This window comes from Rhincodon typus, chromosome 22 (genome assembly GCF_021869965.1).
Source record: "Rhincodon typus isolate 14 chromosome 22, sRhiTyp1.1, whole genome shotgun sequence".
Taxonomy (NCBI): Eukaryota; Metazoa; Chordata; class Chondrichthyes; order Orectolobiformes; family Rhincodontidae; genus Rhincodon; species Rhincodon typus.
Window position 1 is genome coordinate 34,518,425 of NC_063353.1, and position 15,991 is coordinate 34,534,415.

A 15,991-nucleotide genomic window follows, 5' to 3' on the forward strand; every position below is an offset into this window, starting at 1 on the left:
GTCGTTCCTCCTTTCTGGAACATGCCAGTAAAGAACTCTCACCAACAAGTCTTTAAACAGTTCCCACATATCAAATGTGGACTTGCCTGATAACAGCTCCTCCCAATTAACACTCCCTAGCTCCTGCCTCATACTGACATAATTTGCTCTCCCCCAGTTTAGTACTTTGCCACAAGGTCCTGACCCAGCGACAATTAAGAAAAGCAATATAGTTCCAAGTCAAGGTAGTGTACGCCTTGAGCAGAACTTGCAGATTGTGGTTTATTCTGCTGCCCATCCTCCAGGTGACTGAAGTCATGGGTTTGAAAGGTGCTGTACAAGAAAACCTGGTGAGTTGCTGCAGTGCATCTTGTAGATGATACACATCGTTGCCTCTGTGCATCCGTAGTGAAAGCAGTGAACATGGAAATTGGTGAATGGCATGCCAATCAAATGGGCTGCTTTGTCTTGAATGTTGTAAGAATCTTGTTTTATTTTTGAGCTTTTAAAAATTGTGGACTGAAAAGAACTGTTTTGAAACCGGTGTTTGAGAGGGTAGGCTTTGAAAGGAAGTAACTGCGCTAAGCATCATGTAAGCAACTATTCGAAAAAGCAGCAATTGAATTTTGAATTGCAGATGATTTGGAGCTGTGGGGTGCAGCTCTTGTTGGCAACAAGTTGATTGGTTTATGGCCTAATGACCAGTTATCAATGGCACAGACCTTTTAATTGCCAACAACTATGCAATTGGTTCTTTGGTAAATGAACAGCTTAGAGCTGAAAACAAGTTACTTAGCAAGAGAACTGTTGAGTTCTTCCTCATCTCAGGAGCAGTCTCACTGTTCTGTGCAGTGAAAGCTCAGTTCAAACCTGGCGAAAGCCAGTTTAATCTTTACTGCAACATTTAAGTTGTGAATTTGAACTGACAAACCACACACCTTTTACCAGTGAACCGAACACCTTGTGTCTCTTACTAACTAGTATAAACACCCAGGGAAAGACAACTGAAGCAATGTGCTCGCCAGCAGAAGAGTCATAAGGTTCAACTCAGCAACATAGTTTGGGAACAAAGACTAGTGAACTACTTTTTCAATCTTTCTCCACAATTAACCAAATTTTTCCATGTATGCACACACACATAGGCAACAGGGAGTTTATAAAAGTCTAATTACTAGCAATAAACAGTAATCCTTGCTCAGCAAAGAAACCTGGTCTGTGATTTCCATTAACCTGGGTCCGAAAAATCAGGTAAATTGGGGAACTTAGTGTACTTTTTAAAATATTTAATGTTTACGAGGACTCAGTTAACAGCAGGACTCAACTTCCAGTGCACAACCCAAATGAGTCATAACATGCCAAGAAGCTTCATGAGTGTTGTTGACATCAGGCTCCCAACTTGTTCCTTGTAATGATGGACAGGCTTTCGGGAGATAGGACATGAGTTAGTCACTTCAGAATTTTATCTACTGACCTATTCTTGTAACCACAGTATTATGTGACTAGTTCAATTTAATTGCTGGTCAATGGTAACACCCAGGACGTTGACAGTGGGCAATGTTGAGGAGAAATGTTTAGATCCTCTCCTGCAATGTGAATGATGCAATCTTCATAAAAATCCAATGATACACAGGCTGGCCAACGTGCAAATCCAGATCTGTAATTACATGGCTTACCCTTAATTGCACTTTGAATGGTCTAACGAGGTACTCAGTTCAAGGGTAATTAGGGATAAGCAATAATTGCAGTGACAGCCCCTAAACAAATTTTTAAAAACTGCCACTAATGCTTCACACAGAAGCTCTCTTACTACAACCTCTGCTGCTATGAAGGGCAAAGCAAGTGCAGAAATATCATGAGACAACAAGGTGCAGAGCTGGATGAACACAGCAGGCCAAGCAGCATCATTGGAGTAGAAAGGCTGACGTTTCTGATGCATTTTTAATGAAGGGTCTAAGCCCGAAACGTCAGCCTTCCTGCTCCTATGATGCTGCTTGGCCTGCTGTGTTCATCCAGCTCTGCACCTTGTTGTCTCGGATTCTCCAGCATCTGCAGTTCCTGCTATCTCCGCAGAAATATCATGTTAATTTCAACACTCCCAAGTCAAATATACACTCCTGATGTGGACAGAATCTACCCATCATTCGCTTTCACTGTCCATATCCTGAAATGCTATTAACCACAATCTGGAATGAACAATAAACACAGGTTGGACAGCTCCACTTGCATTCTGAAAATTAGAATTATGTCCACTGACTGAAAACTTTTAATATTAGGTCCATGAATAGATAAGACAGCTAAAATTTTTAATACTCCCTGCTTCTTTGAACTAGTCGTTTTCCAGAGACATAACTCAATCAAAATGGATAAGCTTCAGCTCCCCTTCCTTGCTCCCAGATCTTTACTTTGTTATCCCCAGATCATCTTTTCAAACGAGTAGTTTAGAGCCACACGTTACCTTTGACAGTTAATAAACACAACAATAAAATCACTCCTATAAGCAATTCTATAAGCATCAAGTAGTGGAGGCTGGGTCTCTAAATTTATTTGAAGTTGATGTAGATAGATTTTTGATAGGCAAAGGGGTTAAGGATGCAGAAAACGAAGCTGAGATCATTACTATATCAGCCACAATCCTATTCAATGGTGGAGGTGGGTGAAAGGCCTAAAAGGCCTATTCCCGCTAAAATGTTTCTTTATTAGAGATGGTCCCCAAATTATGAATGCCCCATGCACGAATGCTTGTACTTACGAACGCGATCTCGTATATGGGCATACTAATACTAATTTTATAGGTCTGACATGCGAATGTTTCCTTGTACTTACAAACGGCTATTTTATAGACATCTTTCCCTCCCCACCCCTATCTGCTTTCCGGAGGGACCACTCTCTCCGTGACTCCCTTGTCCGCTCCACACTCCCCTCCAGCTCCAACACACCCGGCAATTTTCCCTGCAACCGCAGGAAGTGCTACACCTGCCCCCATACCTCCTCCCTCACCCCCATCCCAGGCCCCAAGAAGACTTTCCACATCGAGCAGATGTTCACCTGCACATCTGCCAATGTGGTATACTGCATCCGCTGTACCCGGTGTGGCTTCCTCTACATCGGGGAAACCAAGCGGAGGCTCGGGGACCGCTTTGCAGAACACCTACGCTCGGTTCGCAATAAACAACTGCACCTCCCAGTCGCGAACCATTTCAACTCCCCCTCCCATTCCTCAGACGACATGTCCATCCTGGGCCTCCTGCAGTGCCACAACGATGCCACCCGAAGGTAGCAGGAACAGCAACTCATATTCCGCTTGGGAACCCTGCAGCCCAATGGTATCAATGTGGATTTCACAAGTTTCAAAATCTCCCCTCCCCCTACCGCATCCCAAAACCAGTCCAGCTCGTCCCTGCCTCCCTAACCTGTTCCTCCTCCCACCTCAAGCCGCACCTCCATCTCCTACCAACTAACCTCATCCCGCCCCCTTGACCTGTCCGTCCTCCCTGGACTGACCTATCCCCTCCCTAACTCCCCACCTACACTCACCTTTACTGGCTCCATCCCCGCCTCTTCGACCTGTTTGTTTCCTCTCCACCTATCCTCTCCTCTATCCATCTTCTATCCGCCTCCCACTCTCTCCCTATTTATTTCAGAACACCCCTCCCCTCCCCCATTTCTGATGAGGGGTCTAGGCCCGAAACGTCAGCCTCTCTGCTCCTATGATGCTGCTTGACCTGCTGTGTTTATCCAGCCCTGCACCTTGTTGTCTCGGATTCACCAGCATCTGCAGTTCCTACTATCTCTGCTATTTTATACTGTAGTGTGAGATAACAAGGTGTCGAGCTGGATGAACACAGCAGGCCAAGCAGCATCAGAGGAGCAGGAAGGCTGACGTTTCGGGCCTAGACCCTTCTTCAGAAAAAGGCAACTACCAAGGGACTGCCTGTACTTACATTTCAACAACAAAGTTCCCCAATCTCTCATTCTTCCAAACTCCAATGAGTAATTGGTAAAGGCTTCGACTTTCATCGCTTTATCGGAATACAAGCATTAAGTAAACACTGCAGTACAACTCAGTCCTACAATCAGGCGAAATTGTTCACTCACCATAATTCTGTTAACAGGCAGGTCTTGGAATTGGGGAAGGAGAGTCCAGAGATCAGAGGTAGCTGTCATCTCAACAATTAGTTTGCTCCTTATAGCAAACTTCACAATATTTGGAGTTCACAAAGATGTCACTGAGCAGAATCATATGAATCTTGCGTTCCTAACATGGTGAGCCTCCTATTGTGTTAATGCCAGCAGTATTGGGATGAGATTCTTAAGTAGACATTAAATGCCCATGTGAGAACGACAAGCTTAATTCAAATGACGGTGGGAATGTGATAGGGTTTCCACCTGCCAACCCCGCTCCTCGCAATGAACTCTACATGGGGAGAGTACAAGTCCCACGACACCCTGTCCCTCCACCCCACATCAAATCGTGTTCCAGACAAAGATTCTGATCTGAACCTGAGAGTGGGATTATGCGGATTAAGTTACGAATTTGTAAAAGAATGAATCTGACTGAAGTACCACAGTGAGTCAGTCAGATTGTACAGCTAATTTCCTGAAGGAGATTGCTGAGACCATCACAATGACATATGTTTATTTTTGGTCCTCTGACCAGCAAACAAATATTTGTGCTTGGGGAATACCATGAAACAATCAAGCTAGGGAAAAGAACTTTAAACCCCATTCTTAATACACACACTTAGGTGGTTCATTCAACTGTGTAGTGATCAGAGCTCAGTCCAATCCTGTCCAAGCACGGGTAGTTTGTAACAATAGTAATAGATGATGATCAAGTGTAGGAACTATGGCAGATTTTGTCCCTTTAACTCCCAGGATGAAAAACACCTCTACTGAGATCAGCTAACAGAATAGATTGTGAATTTGAACATCTATGCAAAGAGTTAAATGCTGCCTTTGTCACTATAGAATTCTGTTTACCCTACCATTATTCTGTTGAAATTGGGATAAAAGGAAGAGAAATCTGTTTTAAAAAAATGAAGTGATAAGTTTTATCACTAGGAGTAATAGGATTCAAGACCAAAAAGGTAATGAAACATGTAAGAAAATAAATAAAAAACACAAAGAACTGCAGAAGCTGGAAATCAGAAACAATATCGAAAATTGCTAGAAAAATTCAACAGGTCAGGCAGCATTTGTGGAGAGAAAGCACAGCTGATGTTTTGGGTCCAGCGATCCCTTTTCAGAACTGATTTTAGCTAGGAAAAGGTTGTATATATCCAAGGGAAGGGGTGGGGGAGGGGCAAAGAGTAAATGATACGTGGAGATGGAGCCCAAAGAGAGAGAAACACAGTTGGGCAGACAAAGGAGTGGGTTAAGGTCAGCCTGGGAGAATCAATAGCTGCTAATGAGGATTGTTAGTCGCTCACAATGGGTTCGTTGTGGTAGCAACCCATGCGATGGCAAGGCTGGTGTGCGAGGACTGGGGAAAGGACATGGGAGAATGTGCTCAGGCCCTAAAATTACTGAACTAGACATTGAGTCCAAAAGGTTGCAGGGTTCCCAAGTGGAAAAGGAGGTGCTGTTTTTCCAGCTGGCACTGAGCTTTGATGGAGCAGTGTAGCAAGCCTGAGACAGAGATTAGAATTAGAATTAGATTTAGCTTTATTGTTACATGTACTCAAATGAGTGGAGTGAAAAGTTTTTTAAGTCGCCACTTACAGCGCCATCTTAGGTATAAAGGTACCTAGGTACATATTCTTAAGTACAAATTCTCAGGAGAAGAAACAGAAAAAAAGTAAAGAAATAAAAGCGTAACATTACAGATGATAGGAATAAATTAGAAAAATAAAGAAATGAAAAGTTCAGAATGATAATCCTTCCAACTCAGTCCATGTCGGCACCTAGCCTGTAGTCCACATCAGGCCTTGACTTCAGAACGCGCTGGGTTTTACCTCAAGGCCCTCAGGGCTGGGAAACCCCTCTGGAATAATCTTGAGGCTCGAAGTCCACACTGAGGACACGTCGGGCTGAATGACAACCACACTGGGTCTGTGCTGAGGTCAGGAGTCCAGGATATCGCCAAGAAGAAAGAAGGAAAAATAATACAAAACAGAGAGAGAAAAAAAGAAAGAAGTGGACGGAGCTGATGAGCTCTAGCTCAAGAGTCCTATTCAGCCACCATCTTGCAAATATGCCAGATCTTGGGCCAGAGAACATGGTGGTGTGTTGAAATAGCAGGTAACCAGAAGCTCAAAGTCATTTTTCCAGACTGAACATGTGTGTTCTGCAAAGTAGTCACCCAGTCTGTACTTTGTCTCCCCAACGCAGAGGAGACCACTGTGAATACAATTAACCCCATGAGCTGGCAATGTTTTCCACAAGTTTCCCCATTATCTTGAAAGAGAAGAAAGCCTAGTATCCAACCTGTCTCTGCTCTTTCACAACCTATAAGCATGAACCTTGGTATTCCCTAACTTTCCAGTGACAATAATTTGTTTACACAAGCAAAACTTTGTCGTGATATGTTACAAGCCTTAATCAAAATCATCAGATTCTGAGCTTCTTTAACGCAGTCAGGCCCAGATCGTTGAGTCTTTCTGCGAAACTGACGTATTTTAAATTGAACTAATTTCATAGAAATCCTTCACACTCATCAAATATTTACTCACTTCCCTTCTGTTTCTTATCTTGACCATAATATTGCTTGCAAAGATTTCTACGTCCTTACAATCCTCTTTGTAAAAACAAAATCTTTAAATTTCATTTTAGTAATTTTAAAGTTATGAGACTCTTCTACACAATATACTATGATCATGCCATCCTCTAAATATAGTTAAAACAAAATGAACACAAGTATCTTAAGAGAAATAAAATTCTGATGATTTCATAAAATGTCTAGTCTTAACGGATGCATAAAAATAGTCATTTGAAGCAAATTAGAAGCAGGAATTTGACAATATAATGTGGTTTCTTCTGCCTAGTTAATAGAAATCTAAAGCAATTTTGTCTCAAGTCTTATAAATACAACAATTTCATAAAACTCCTACTGTGACAGAAAAATCTTATCACATTAAACATTTAGCAGCATATTGTTGTGATTTACCTCCTGTAGTATGCGACTTTTAAGTCGTTAAAAATAGACGAAGTGTTGCTGAAATCATATTTGCAAAATAGCTACAGGGTTTGTCTACTGAACCACACGGGCATGAGGTTCATATATATACACACCTGTCTATTAGTTAGCTGAATATTGTTGGGCCAATGGTAGGGTCACTAAGATTGGTCAGAAAAAAATTATCATAGTTCCGGTCATAGGAAGTACATGCAGGAGACAATTCACCTGAATTTAGTACATTTCAACTGTTGTCAGCTCATCTTCAACTCTTCCCCGAGCACAGTACACACCCCGTGATGAAGAAGAATTCACTCCTGCCTGCTTCTTTCCAGTTCATGCTGGTCCCAACTCTCAATGACAACTAAAACAATTCACCTTTGTCTTCTAAGGGTTGGTACACAATAGTTCTGCCAGAGGCTAGGAACCAGGGAGAGTGCAGTTTACAGTTTTACTGTTAACACACGTAAAACTAAATTGGTGAACCATCCTCTTATCAGTTACATTTCTATCCTGTGGTTATTAATAATAATAGCACACTTACCAGGAGAACAGAAAGAATTACATGATTAAAAATTAATGGAAATTTTGATTCCACTGTGACTACTAATTGATCAAAGCTTTCAGCACAGCGAGTGGACTGTATTGGGTTTCTGCAATTGCCATTGTGTTGAACATCTTCAGGAACTTCCTGCTAGTGTTTCATCAGAAAGCTGGCAAATAGAACTGCACCTCATGGTAGGGTAGTTTGGGTAAAGTGCTTATTACATGGCTGCCTAAGTTAACAAACTGTTCTGGACTTCCATAAGAATCTCACAGGGAAAGGTTTGGAGCATTCTTGGAGAAAAAGACATTTTTTTCCGTACAGGAGCTATTCCAATTGGCCTTCCTGATAGTCAGATCATAACTTTGTTAACAGACTCGCTTCCAGCCTAAAAGAAAAAGTACATTCTAATAACCTTAGACCACCAGAGTCACTGACTTCCAATGGTTGTTCTTATGGGCAGAGAAACTCATAGAATGACAGAATGATAGAATCCCTACAGCGTGGAAACAGGCCCTTCGGCCCAACAAGTCCACACCGGCACTCGGAGCATCCCACCCAGATCCATTTCCCTATAACCCACTTAATCTACACGTCCCTGAACACTACGGGCAATTTAGCATGGCCAATCCACCTAACCTGCACATCTTTGACTGTGGGAGGAAACCGGAGCACCCGGAGGAAACCCACGCAGACACAGGGAGAATGTGCAAACTCCACACAGACAGTCACCTGAGGCTGGAATCGAGCCTAGGTCCCTGGTGCTGTGAGGCAGCAGTGCTAACCACTGAGCCACCGTGCCACCCCTGAACACAACGTCAGTACATTATTACCATTGATGGTACTGATGAAGGAGGGAAGGACGAATTGGTTGAATGATTTTCAAGTCTTTAAAGATCAGCGTAATTTTAAACTGAAAAGAATGAAATGCTGCTGTTAGATTGCAGCTCAGATTTTGGGAGAACAAACCAGCCATATTGCTGCTAGCACCTTCATCAATACGTGACATAGGAAGTTGCCTGTACACAAAGCTCATTATTTTGTATATGTGGTGACTGACCGAAGCAGCTGTGTGTGCATGATAATAACTTTCTTGGTGGTGTATTTGCATAAGTATTACTTTCTTGGTGGTGGTGTGCACAAGGTGGTACACAGTCTGGTTGTTTCTCTGGGTTCCAGTCCAGAAGATGTTACTGTACACCAAACTGTTGCCCTAACTGAGACTAGGTTGCTGAACTGGATGGAACCCAGCACCATCCTGCCATGGTTCACCATCAAATACAGTTATCAAGGAGTTTCACAAAGCCATGACAACCATTCTTTAATATTAGGTGAAGAATCTCATCTGATATAAGTGGCTGGAATTTCTGTTTGGGATGTCTTTAAAGACATAAAAGGCATTAGATCAACAGCAAGTTCTTCTTTACGCTGAATGCTTGTTCCTCAAACTACTGTTTTGAAAGTAAACCAACATTGTGATGTCATCATCCTGAGTCCACTGTTGGTTGTCATTTATATAAACAATTTGGATGAGAATTTAGGAGGCATGATTATTAAGTTTGCAGATGGCACCAAAATTGGTGGTATGGCCAACAGTGAAGAAGGTTATCTCAGATTACAAAGGGATCTTTTTACTGAGCAGTGGCAGATGAAATTTGGATAAATGCAAGGTATTGCATTTTGGTTAATTAAACAAAGTCAGGAGTTATCCAAACAATAGTTGGGCCCTGGGTCGTGTTGTTGAATAGAGATCCCTGGGGTTCAGGTACACAGTTCTTTGAAAGTTGTGTCACAGGTTGGAAGGGTGATTAAGAAGGCATTAGGCAGGCTTGCCTTCATTGCTCAGACCTTTGAATATAGGAGTTGGGCCATCATGTTGAGGTTGTACAGTACGTTGGTGAGGCCATTTTTGGAGTACTGTGTACAGTTCTGGTTGCTGTGCTATAGGAAGATTATTAATAAATTGGAGAGGGTTCAGAAAAGATTTACCAGGATGTTGCTGGGTCTAGAGGGTTTGAGTTATAAGGAGACGCTGGATAGGCTGGGACATTTTTCACTGGTGTGAAGAAGGTTGAGGAGTCAGAGGATTACAGCATGGAAGCAGGCCCTTCGGCCCAAGTCATCCATGCTACCCAGTTTTTACAATTAAACTAGTTCCATTTGCCTGTGTTTGGTCCATATCTCTTCACATCTATCCATGTACCTGTACAAATGTTTCTTAAATGAGAAAATTGTACTTACCTCCACCATTACCTCTCGCAGCCTGTTCCAGACACACACCAATGTCTGTGTGAAAAAATTGCCGCTCTGGGCTGTTTTGTATTTCTCCCCCCTCACCTCTCACGTTAAACCTGTGCCTTCTTAATTTAGACTCCTCTGCCATGGGGAAAAGCTGTTTGCAATTTACCTAATCTATGCCTCTCCTGGCAAGGTAGCATCTGAATAAATCTTTTCTGCACTTTTATAGAGGCTTATGAAATCATACGGGTAATAGATAAAGTGAATAGTAAAGGCATTTCCCCTAGATAGGGGGAGGGGGTGGGGGGAGTTCAACACTCGGAGACATTTTTAAGGTGAGAGGAGAAAAGATTTAAAAGGGACCTGAGGGGCAAATTCTTTCCACACAGAGGGCGGTTCATATGTTCAATGAGCTGCCAGAGGAAGTTGAAGATGCAGGCAGCTACAACATTTAAAAGACATTTTTAATAGGTACATCAATAGGAAAGATTTAGAGGGATATGTGCCAAATGCAGGGCAAATAGAATGAATTTAGTTTGGGAAACTTGGTCAGCATGGTCAAGGTGGGTTGAAGGGTCTGTTTTCTGTTTTGTATGACCCTATGACTCAGGTAATTTTTTGGTAACTTAACACTGACCTCATAATCCATTTTGAGTACATTTGCCACTTCTGCCATGTTGGATTGAACACCTGCCTCTCAAGCTAACTGGCCAGAAATCTCAACATAAAACAGATAAAGGTCAAAGTCTCCCTTTTCTTAAAAAAGAGAGGTGGTACTTCTCACCACAATGTTTTACAGTGTGGATGCATTCATTGCCCCAAGGCCCAGTGCATTTTCATTGGCAACAAAACAATAAGACCCAAACTCTGATTTTTGTCTTGGGAAAAGTTGTCAGCTTCAATGGCTGAAATAACAGTCCCAAGCGAAATGAATGATCAGGCATATCAGGGGAATGTCTGCACTCAAAAGGGTAATGGAACTGTACAGGAAGTTGCTAGGAGTATTATTTAACTTGATTTAATAGATTTAAATTGAATCATGGAACATTTTGAGGACATATCTGAAGTGGCTTGTTTAAAAAATGTCACAGTTTAGGTGAGCACTACAGATTTTTAAAAAAACAAGGCTTCTTATAAATCACATGACTAATGATAACTTGTTGCTTTGGTGTAGACCCTGTTAGGGCTGTTTATGAACACTGACTGGCTTGGAAAGGTTCTTGTTTTATTTAGCGGAGTTGGAGGAAAGCCTGCTAAGAATGAACTGCATTGGAGGGAAGTTTACTATGTGCAAAGTGGCCAGCAGATCTCTCCCAATTCTGAAAAGAAAAACCTCTACATCAATTCAGGGTAAAGCCTGTTTGCTCTTTTGAAAGAATGTGTCAAAGAACATCAATGTATTTCCTGAGCAAGTTGTTTCTTGTATGATTAGGGACTTGACTCACATCTGCCATAACAGCAGAGCAACAGACTCCAGAATATCTTAAACTTTTTATCCTTTTGCCTTGAACAATAACCCACTGGCCAAAGTGTCACCCCAGCTCCCGAATGCCAGTCTCTATAGAGAAATGCTTTCCCTCGCACTTCCCTGAAAAGAGTGTGTTGTGTGTATTTTGATTATTTTTGGGGATATTTAGAGGGATAAACATCTATATTTTCTATTTTACTGACTGCGTTTGTTAACCAAATATTGCATCTTTAATGAATACATTTTATTTTAAGAATAAACCTATAATTGTGTCTGTTAAGAATTGGATTAACAGATATTGCTGTTCAAAAATCTGATAGAGACAAGGTACTTAATTGGTAATCTTGGTAAATGGAATAAGAATTTTAATGTTGTGTTGTGACCCACGGAGCAAGTGGAACTAGAGAGACAGTACAAACCACCAGCCATGGTTGTAATAACATGAAGAAAATCTGTTTATGTTGAGGATAGAAGTCTAGCTACCTTTGGGGAATATGAAAAGAAAGTTGCTAATTTCTAACAAAAAATGGATTAAAGAAAGTACTCGAAAGAAATTGCACTGGTTTTCTGTCACAACACAATTATTCTGACTGTGGTTGGATGAGCAATTAAGCTAAAGACTTATAAAAATACCAGAGCACTCAGGGGCAAATCAACATTTCCCCACAGAGTCTTGTCAGTGCTTAACCAGATATCTGGATGCGAGCCACGATATTGTCTAATTCCTTTAACTTTTTATTACATTTGGTTCTACTGAACTAATGCTGGAAACTTTCAACTAAATGGGCTCTCCTGAAGACACTACTATCTGCAGATGCCAAATGGTGTTATGAGAAGCTTTCAATTACTGCCACTCTAAGAAGGTAAAGCACGCAGATAGCATTCCTCGAGACATTCAAAAAAGGAGGTACCCACCTCCAGCCATTAAGCCTTGTGAGCCTAATCTGAGCTGACCTGATATTTGACCTTTGGGATAAGTAATTCGTTGAGGGAAGAAAGAGAATTTACAGGAAGAAGTAGTGTCAAGTAACATTCAAATTAAAAATAACCACGACCCTGTCTTCTTTGACAAGATACTTCAACATTTTCCAACAGAAACCACTGGAGAAGGAATAGGAAATTGCAACACTACCATTAGCACTTTAGTCAGATGTACTTTTTCACTTACATACCGATTTGCAACATGCATATTTAAAAAATCTTTGCAATCATGAAGAATTCAAAATTTGATTTTGTATCCAATGCTACTACAAAGGACAGTCGCATCAGATTAAAAAAAAGTTAGAGAGAAAATGAAGTTTAAAACCTACCTCATCAATGCTCCTGCGTTATGTATGGCTTTGATAGATTCTCTGTAAATTGCCACTAGGCAGTCCCAGGTCATGAATTCAGGAATAGTACCTTTTGCATACGCAACACAGCTATTCCCACAGTGCACCAATAATATGATGAGCATAATTCAATCATTAACAGCAGAAAATATAAAAAAATTCAAAAATTTTCACTACAATGTTTTGGGATTTTCCATCTGTCTCAATGGGCTCTCAGAAAGGGATAATCAAATTTGGCTAAAACTATGGACAGTTTGCAGTGCAGATTCATAACCACTGAGATCCAGAAGGAGCATTCAAATATAGGTTTAGAAATGATAGTACAGCATTCCTGTACTATCTACTTGTATGTCTTGACACCTTTTCAACCAAATATCCTGAATTCTACACATCTAGTGTTATTTGCTTTCAGAATACCCAGAGGAACATACTGAGCTTCCCACTGGTTGTTCCATTTCTGGTGATCAACTGTTTCCAAATTCAATCCCCTTTACTTAACTTACCGCCTTCAGAAAACGGATGCCATTTCTTACAACAATTGTATGACACAGTAAACTTCACAAAACTAATACTGTCCACTCTCTGCTGTCTCTACTAAAGCACAAAGAAACTGCGATAAGTCAAATTCAGATAATTTGAAACTCCGATTATGGTGAAATTATCAGACATTCATTCTGGCAGAATAAGAAATCAAGTTAAAGGGAGTCTTTGGACATTAATTCGACTGGGAACTCTGGAAAAGCTGAACCTGTGCACCATTTGTCATGTGACTGCAGCAACCAATTAGAGTTGAATTAGGCCACATTAGCGTAGAATCACAGGAAAGACTGCAGCGCTGGCTGCAAAATGATCTTCTTCACATCCTGAACAAGTATGCACCAAAACACATTTTTAACATGGATTAAATTGTACCGTTTTTATTGTCCTTTACCAAATTGCTCTTTAATGTTTCAAGATTAAACTTTTAATGGTGGAAAGCAAAACTAGGAGTGTGTCACACTCCGGTTTGTGCCATCAGGCATAGAACTGAAAAGCTGCTGCTTCTTGTTATAGGAAAGTCCAAGAAGCCATTTTGCTTTATGAATATCATGACAATATCCACACACTATGAGAATGACAAAACTGCCTGGATAACTGTTGTGGTCACTTCAATCAGCAGAAATTTATTCAAATATATAGCTGGGAACAAGCTATCAGCACATTATTACATCCAGCATAACAACTTTCTGCCACTAGCAAAAAGACTCTTACTGCACTGTTTTCTGGACGAGACATAATACATGTGCTACAATCACAACAGGAACAACTCCCATTTACATTCCACTGACTTTTTGATATAGTAAATATGTTCTTAAATCCTTTAGGATTTACAATGTTTTCCTCATTTACATAACAAAACAAAAATACTTGTCAACAATAAACTTCAGATTCCTGGCTGTAAATGGGAAATAAATATTTCAGTAACACACAATTTATCATAAAGCTGTCAGTGAAGGATTCCTCCCCCCAACCCCCTCACCCTCGTTTTGCAATAAAATATTCTATTCCCATGGTCAACCACCACAGAACTGGTGGATTGCATTGATTCCCACACATTAAATGAAGCTGCTTTGTAAATTCTGCTGGTCTGACACTGCAGTTTGGCATCCTGAGATGGAAATGAAGTGACAAGTCTAAACTTAGAAATATGAAAATCGTAAAGGCAAAGTGCACCACGATATAAAAAAGGTCTTCCCCCCACTGGGGGACTTGATGATTATGCAAACAGCTTGAATACATCCCAAACTTCAAACATATTACAGCCTTTGCCTATAGTCAATAATTGACTCTATTTTTCTGTTGTACCTGCTGTACTGAAGGAAATAAATATTACTAAATTTAGCATGTTTGTCTCTGCAGCAAGAACAGTGTTGCAGTCCACGCAGGGACTAGATTTATTTTGTCAAGAATTTGCACACTAATTGCGATAGTTAGCTTCAGTCTCCTTCAGCTGAGGAGGTAATATTGAAAGGTCACCGAAGAACACATCCCTATCCCTAACCCTCCCCTGATGTAGGGTACTGACCAGTTTCAACATCTTGTACATAGAAGTGGAGATCATCTGTTATCTCAGTTACAAAGACAGGCTTATAGTTGGTTGTGCGCTCCTTTTCCTCCGCAACCTGCAGCACTGCTTCTTCTGCTGGCTGTTCCTCATAATTAGACCAGACCTGCAATAAAATAACAGAGTAGTCAGCAGTGACTCAAAACAACACTGGAATTTACTGGAATAAATATCTGGGATTCTTTAATCCAGAGTGATGTGGATACTCTGTCATCGAGTATATTCAAGACTGAGATTGGTATGTGATTGAACACCAATATAAATCAAAGGATGTGGGGACGAGATCCAAAAGTGGAGTAGAGATGGAAGGCCGGCAATGAACTAAGGGAATGGTCGAGCAGCCTTGAGGAGTGGTCTGTCCTACTCCTGCTCCTTGTTTTCTTCTATTTTCAAGTGGGTCCTTTCATCAGATGTCCAATACACATATTCTGTCTCAAGTTCTTCAGATTATTTACTTACTGAATCTTAGACAGGTGGCTATTTTTTCTGAAATTGAACTTAAAAGGACTGCATGTTTGTTCAGGAAAAACTGTGAATGGGGACCATGATGTCAAGCAACAGTTCCTCATTGGTGGGATATAGGGACTTTTCTAACTCAAAACAAACACAGAATGCAAGAAGAAGCATCTTGCATTTATACAGCACCTAATCATCTTGCTCAAATGTCCCAAAACACTTGCCATTTCACTTATCGAGAGAATAGCAGGCATTTTGCACATAACAATGCTCCACAGCAGGCATTAAACAAGGTCATCAGTGAACCCATAACTGGTGCATTGGTTGAGGGAGGAATGACTGGGACAGGAGGAGAGCTCATTCTTTGTCTTCAAAAATAATTGACACCTTTTGTATTCACTTGAACCGACTGAACAGTTATGTTTAATTCTTTACCCATAGGACAACCCTTGGACAACGCATCATTTACTCCGGTTTTATTTAGCGAAGTAATGGTTCATGGAACCCACAACACAATGGTAGAGGTGATAATGTAAACCAATGAATCAAGCTGAAATTTGACATTCCAAAACCATCACCTCTACCATCTAGAAAAACAGACAGTGAGAAAGGAGGGGGAATAAGAGCTGGGAAGGTGTGTGAGAGAGAGAGAGAAAACGCAGCAAGAAGATAGCAAGTGAGAGAGAGAATGGATACAGCAAGTGTGAGAAACATGGGACAGTGAGTGCGGGGGTGGGGAGGGTGTGGTGGTTGGCTG

At 41.1% G+C, this 15,991-nt stretch overlaps 1 protein-coding gene across 1 annotated transcript in view; it reads right to left on the reverse strand.

Annotated features, from left to right (window-relative positions):
• LOC109912723 (staphylococcal nuclease domain-containing protein 1) overlaps window positions 1–15,991 on the reverse strand; it is a 472,985-nt gene that overhangs the window by 130,988 nt on the left and 326,006 nt on the right. Inside the window, exon 4 of the mRNA XM_048609985.1 lies at window positions 14,740–14,884. Coding sequence (XP_048465942.1) covers window positions 14,740–14,884 — 145 coding nt within the window. The remainder of the gene's footprint in view (window positions 1–14,739; window positions 14,885–15,991) is intronic.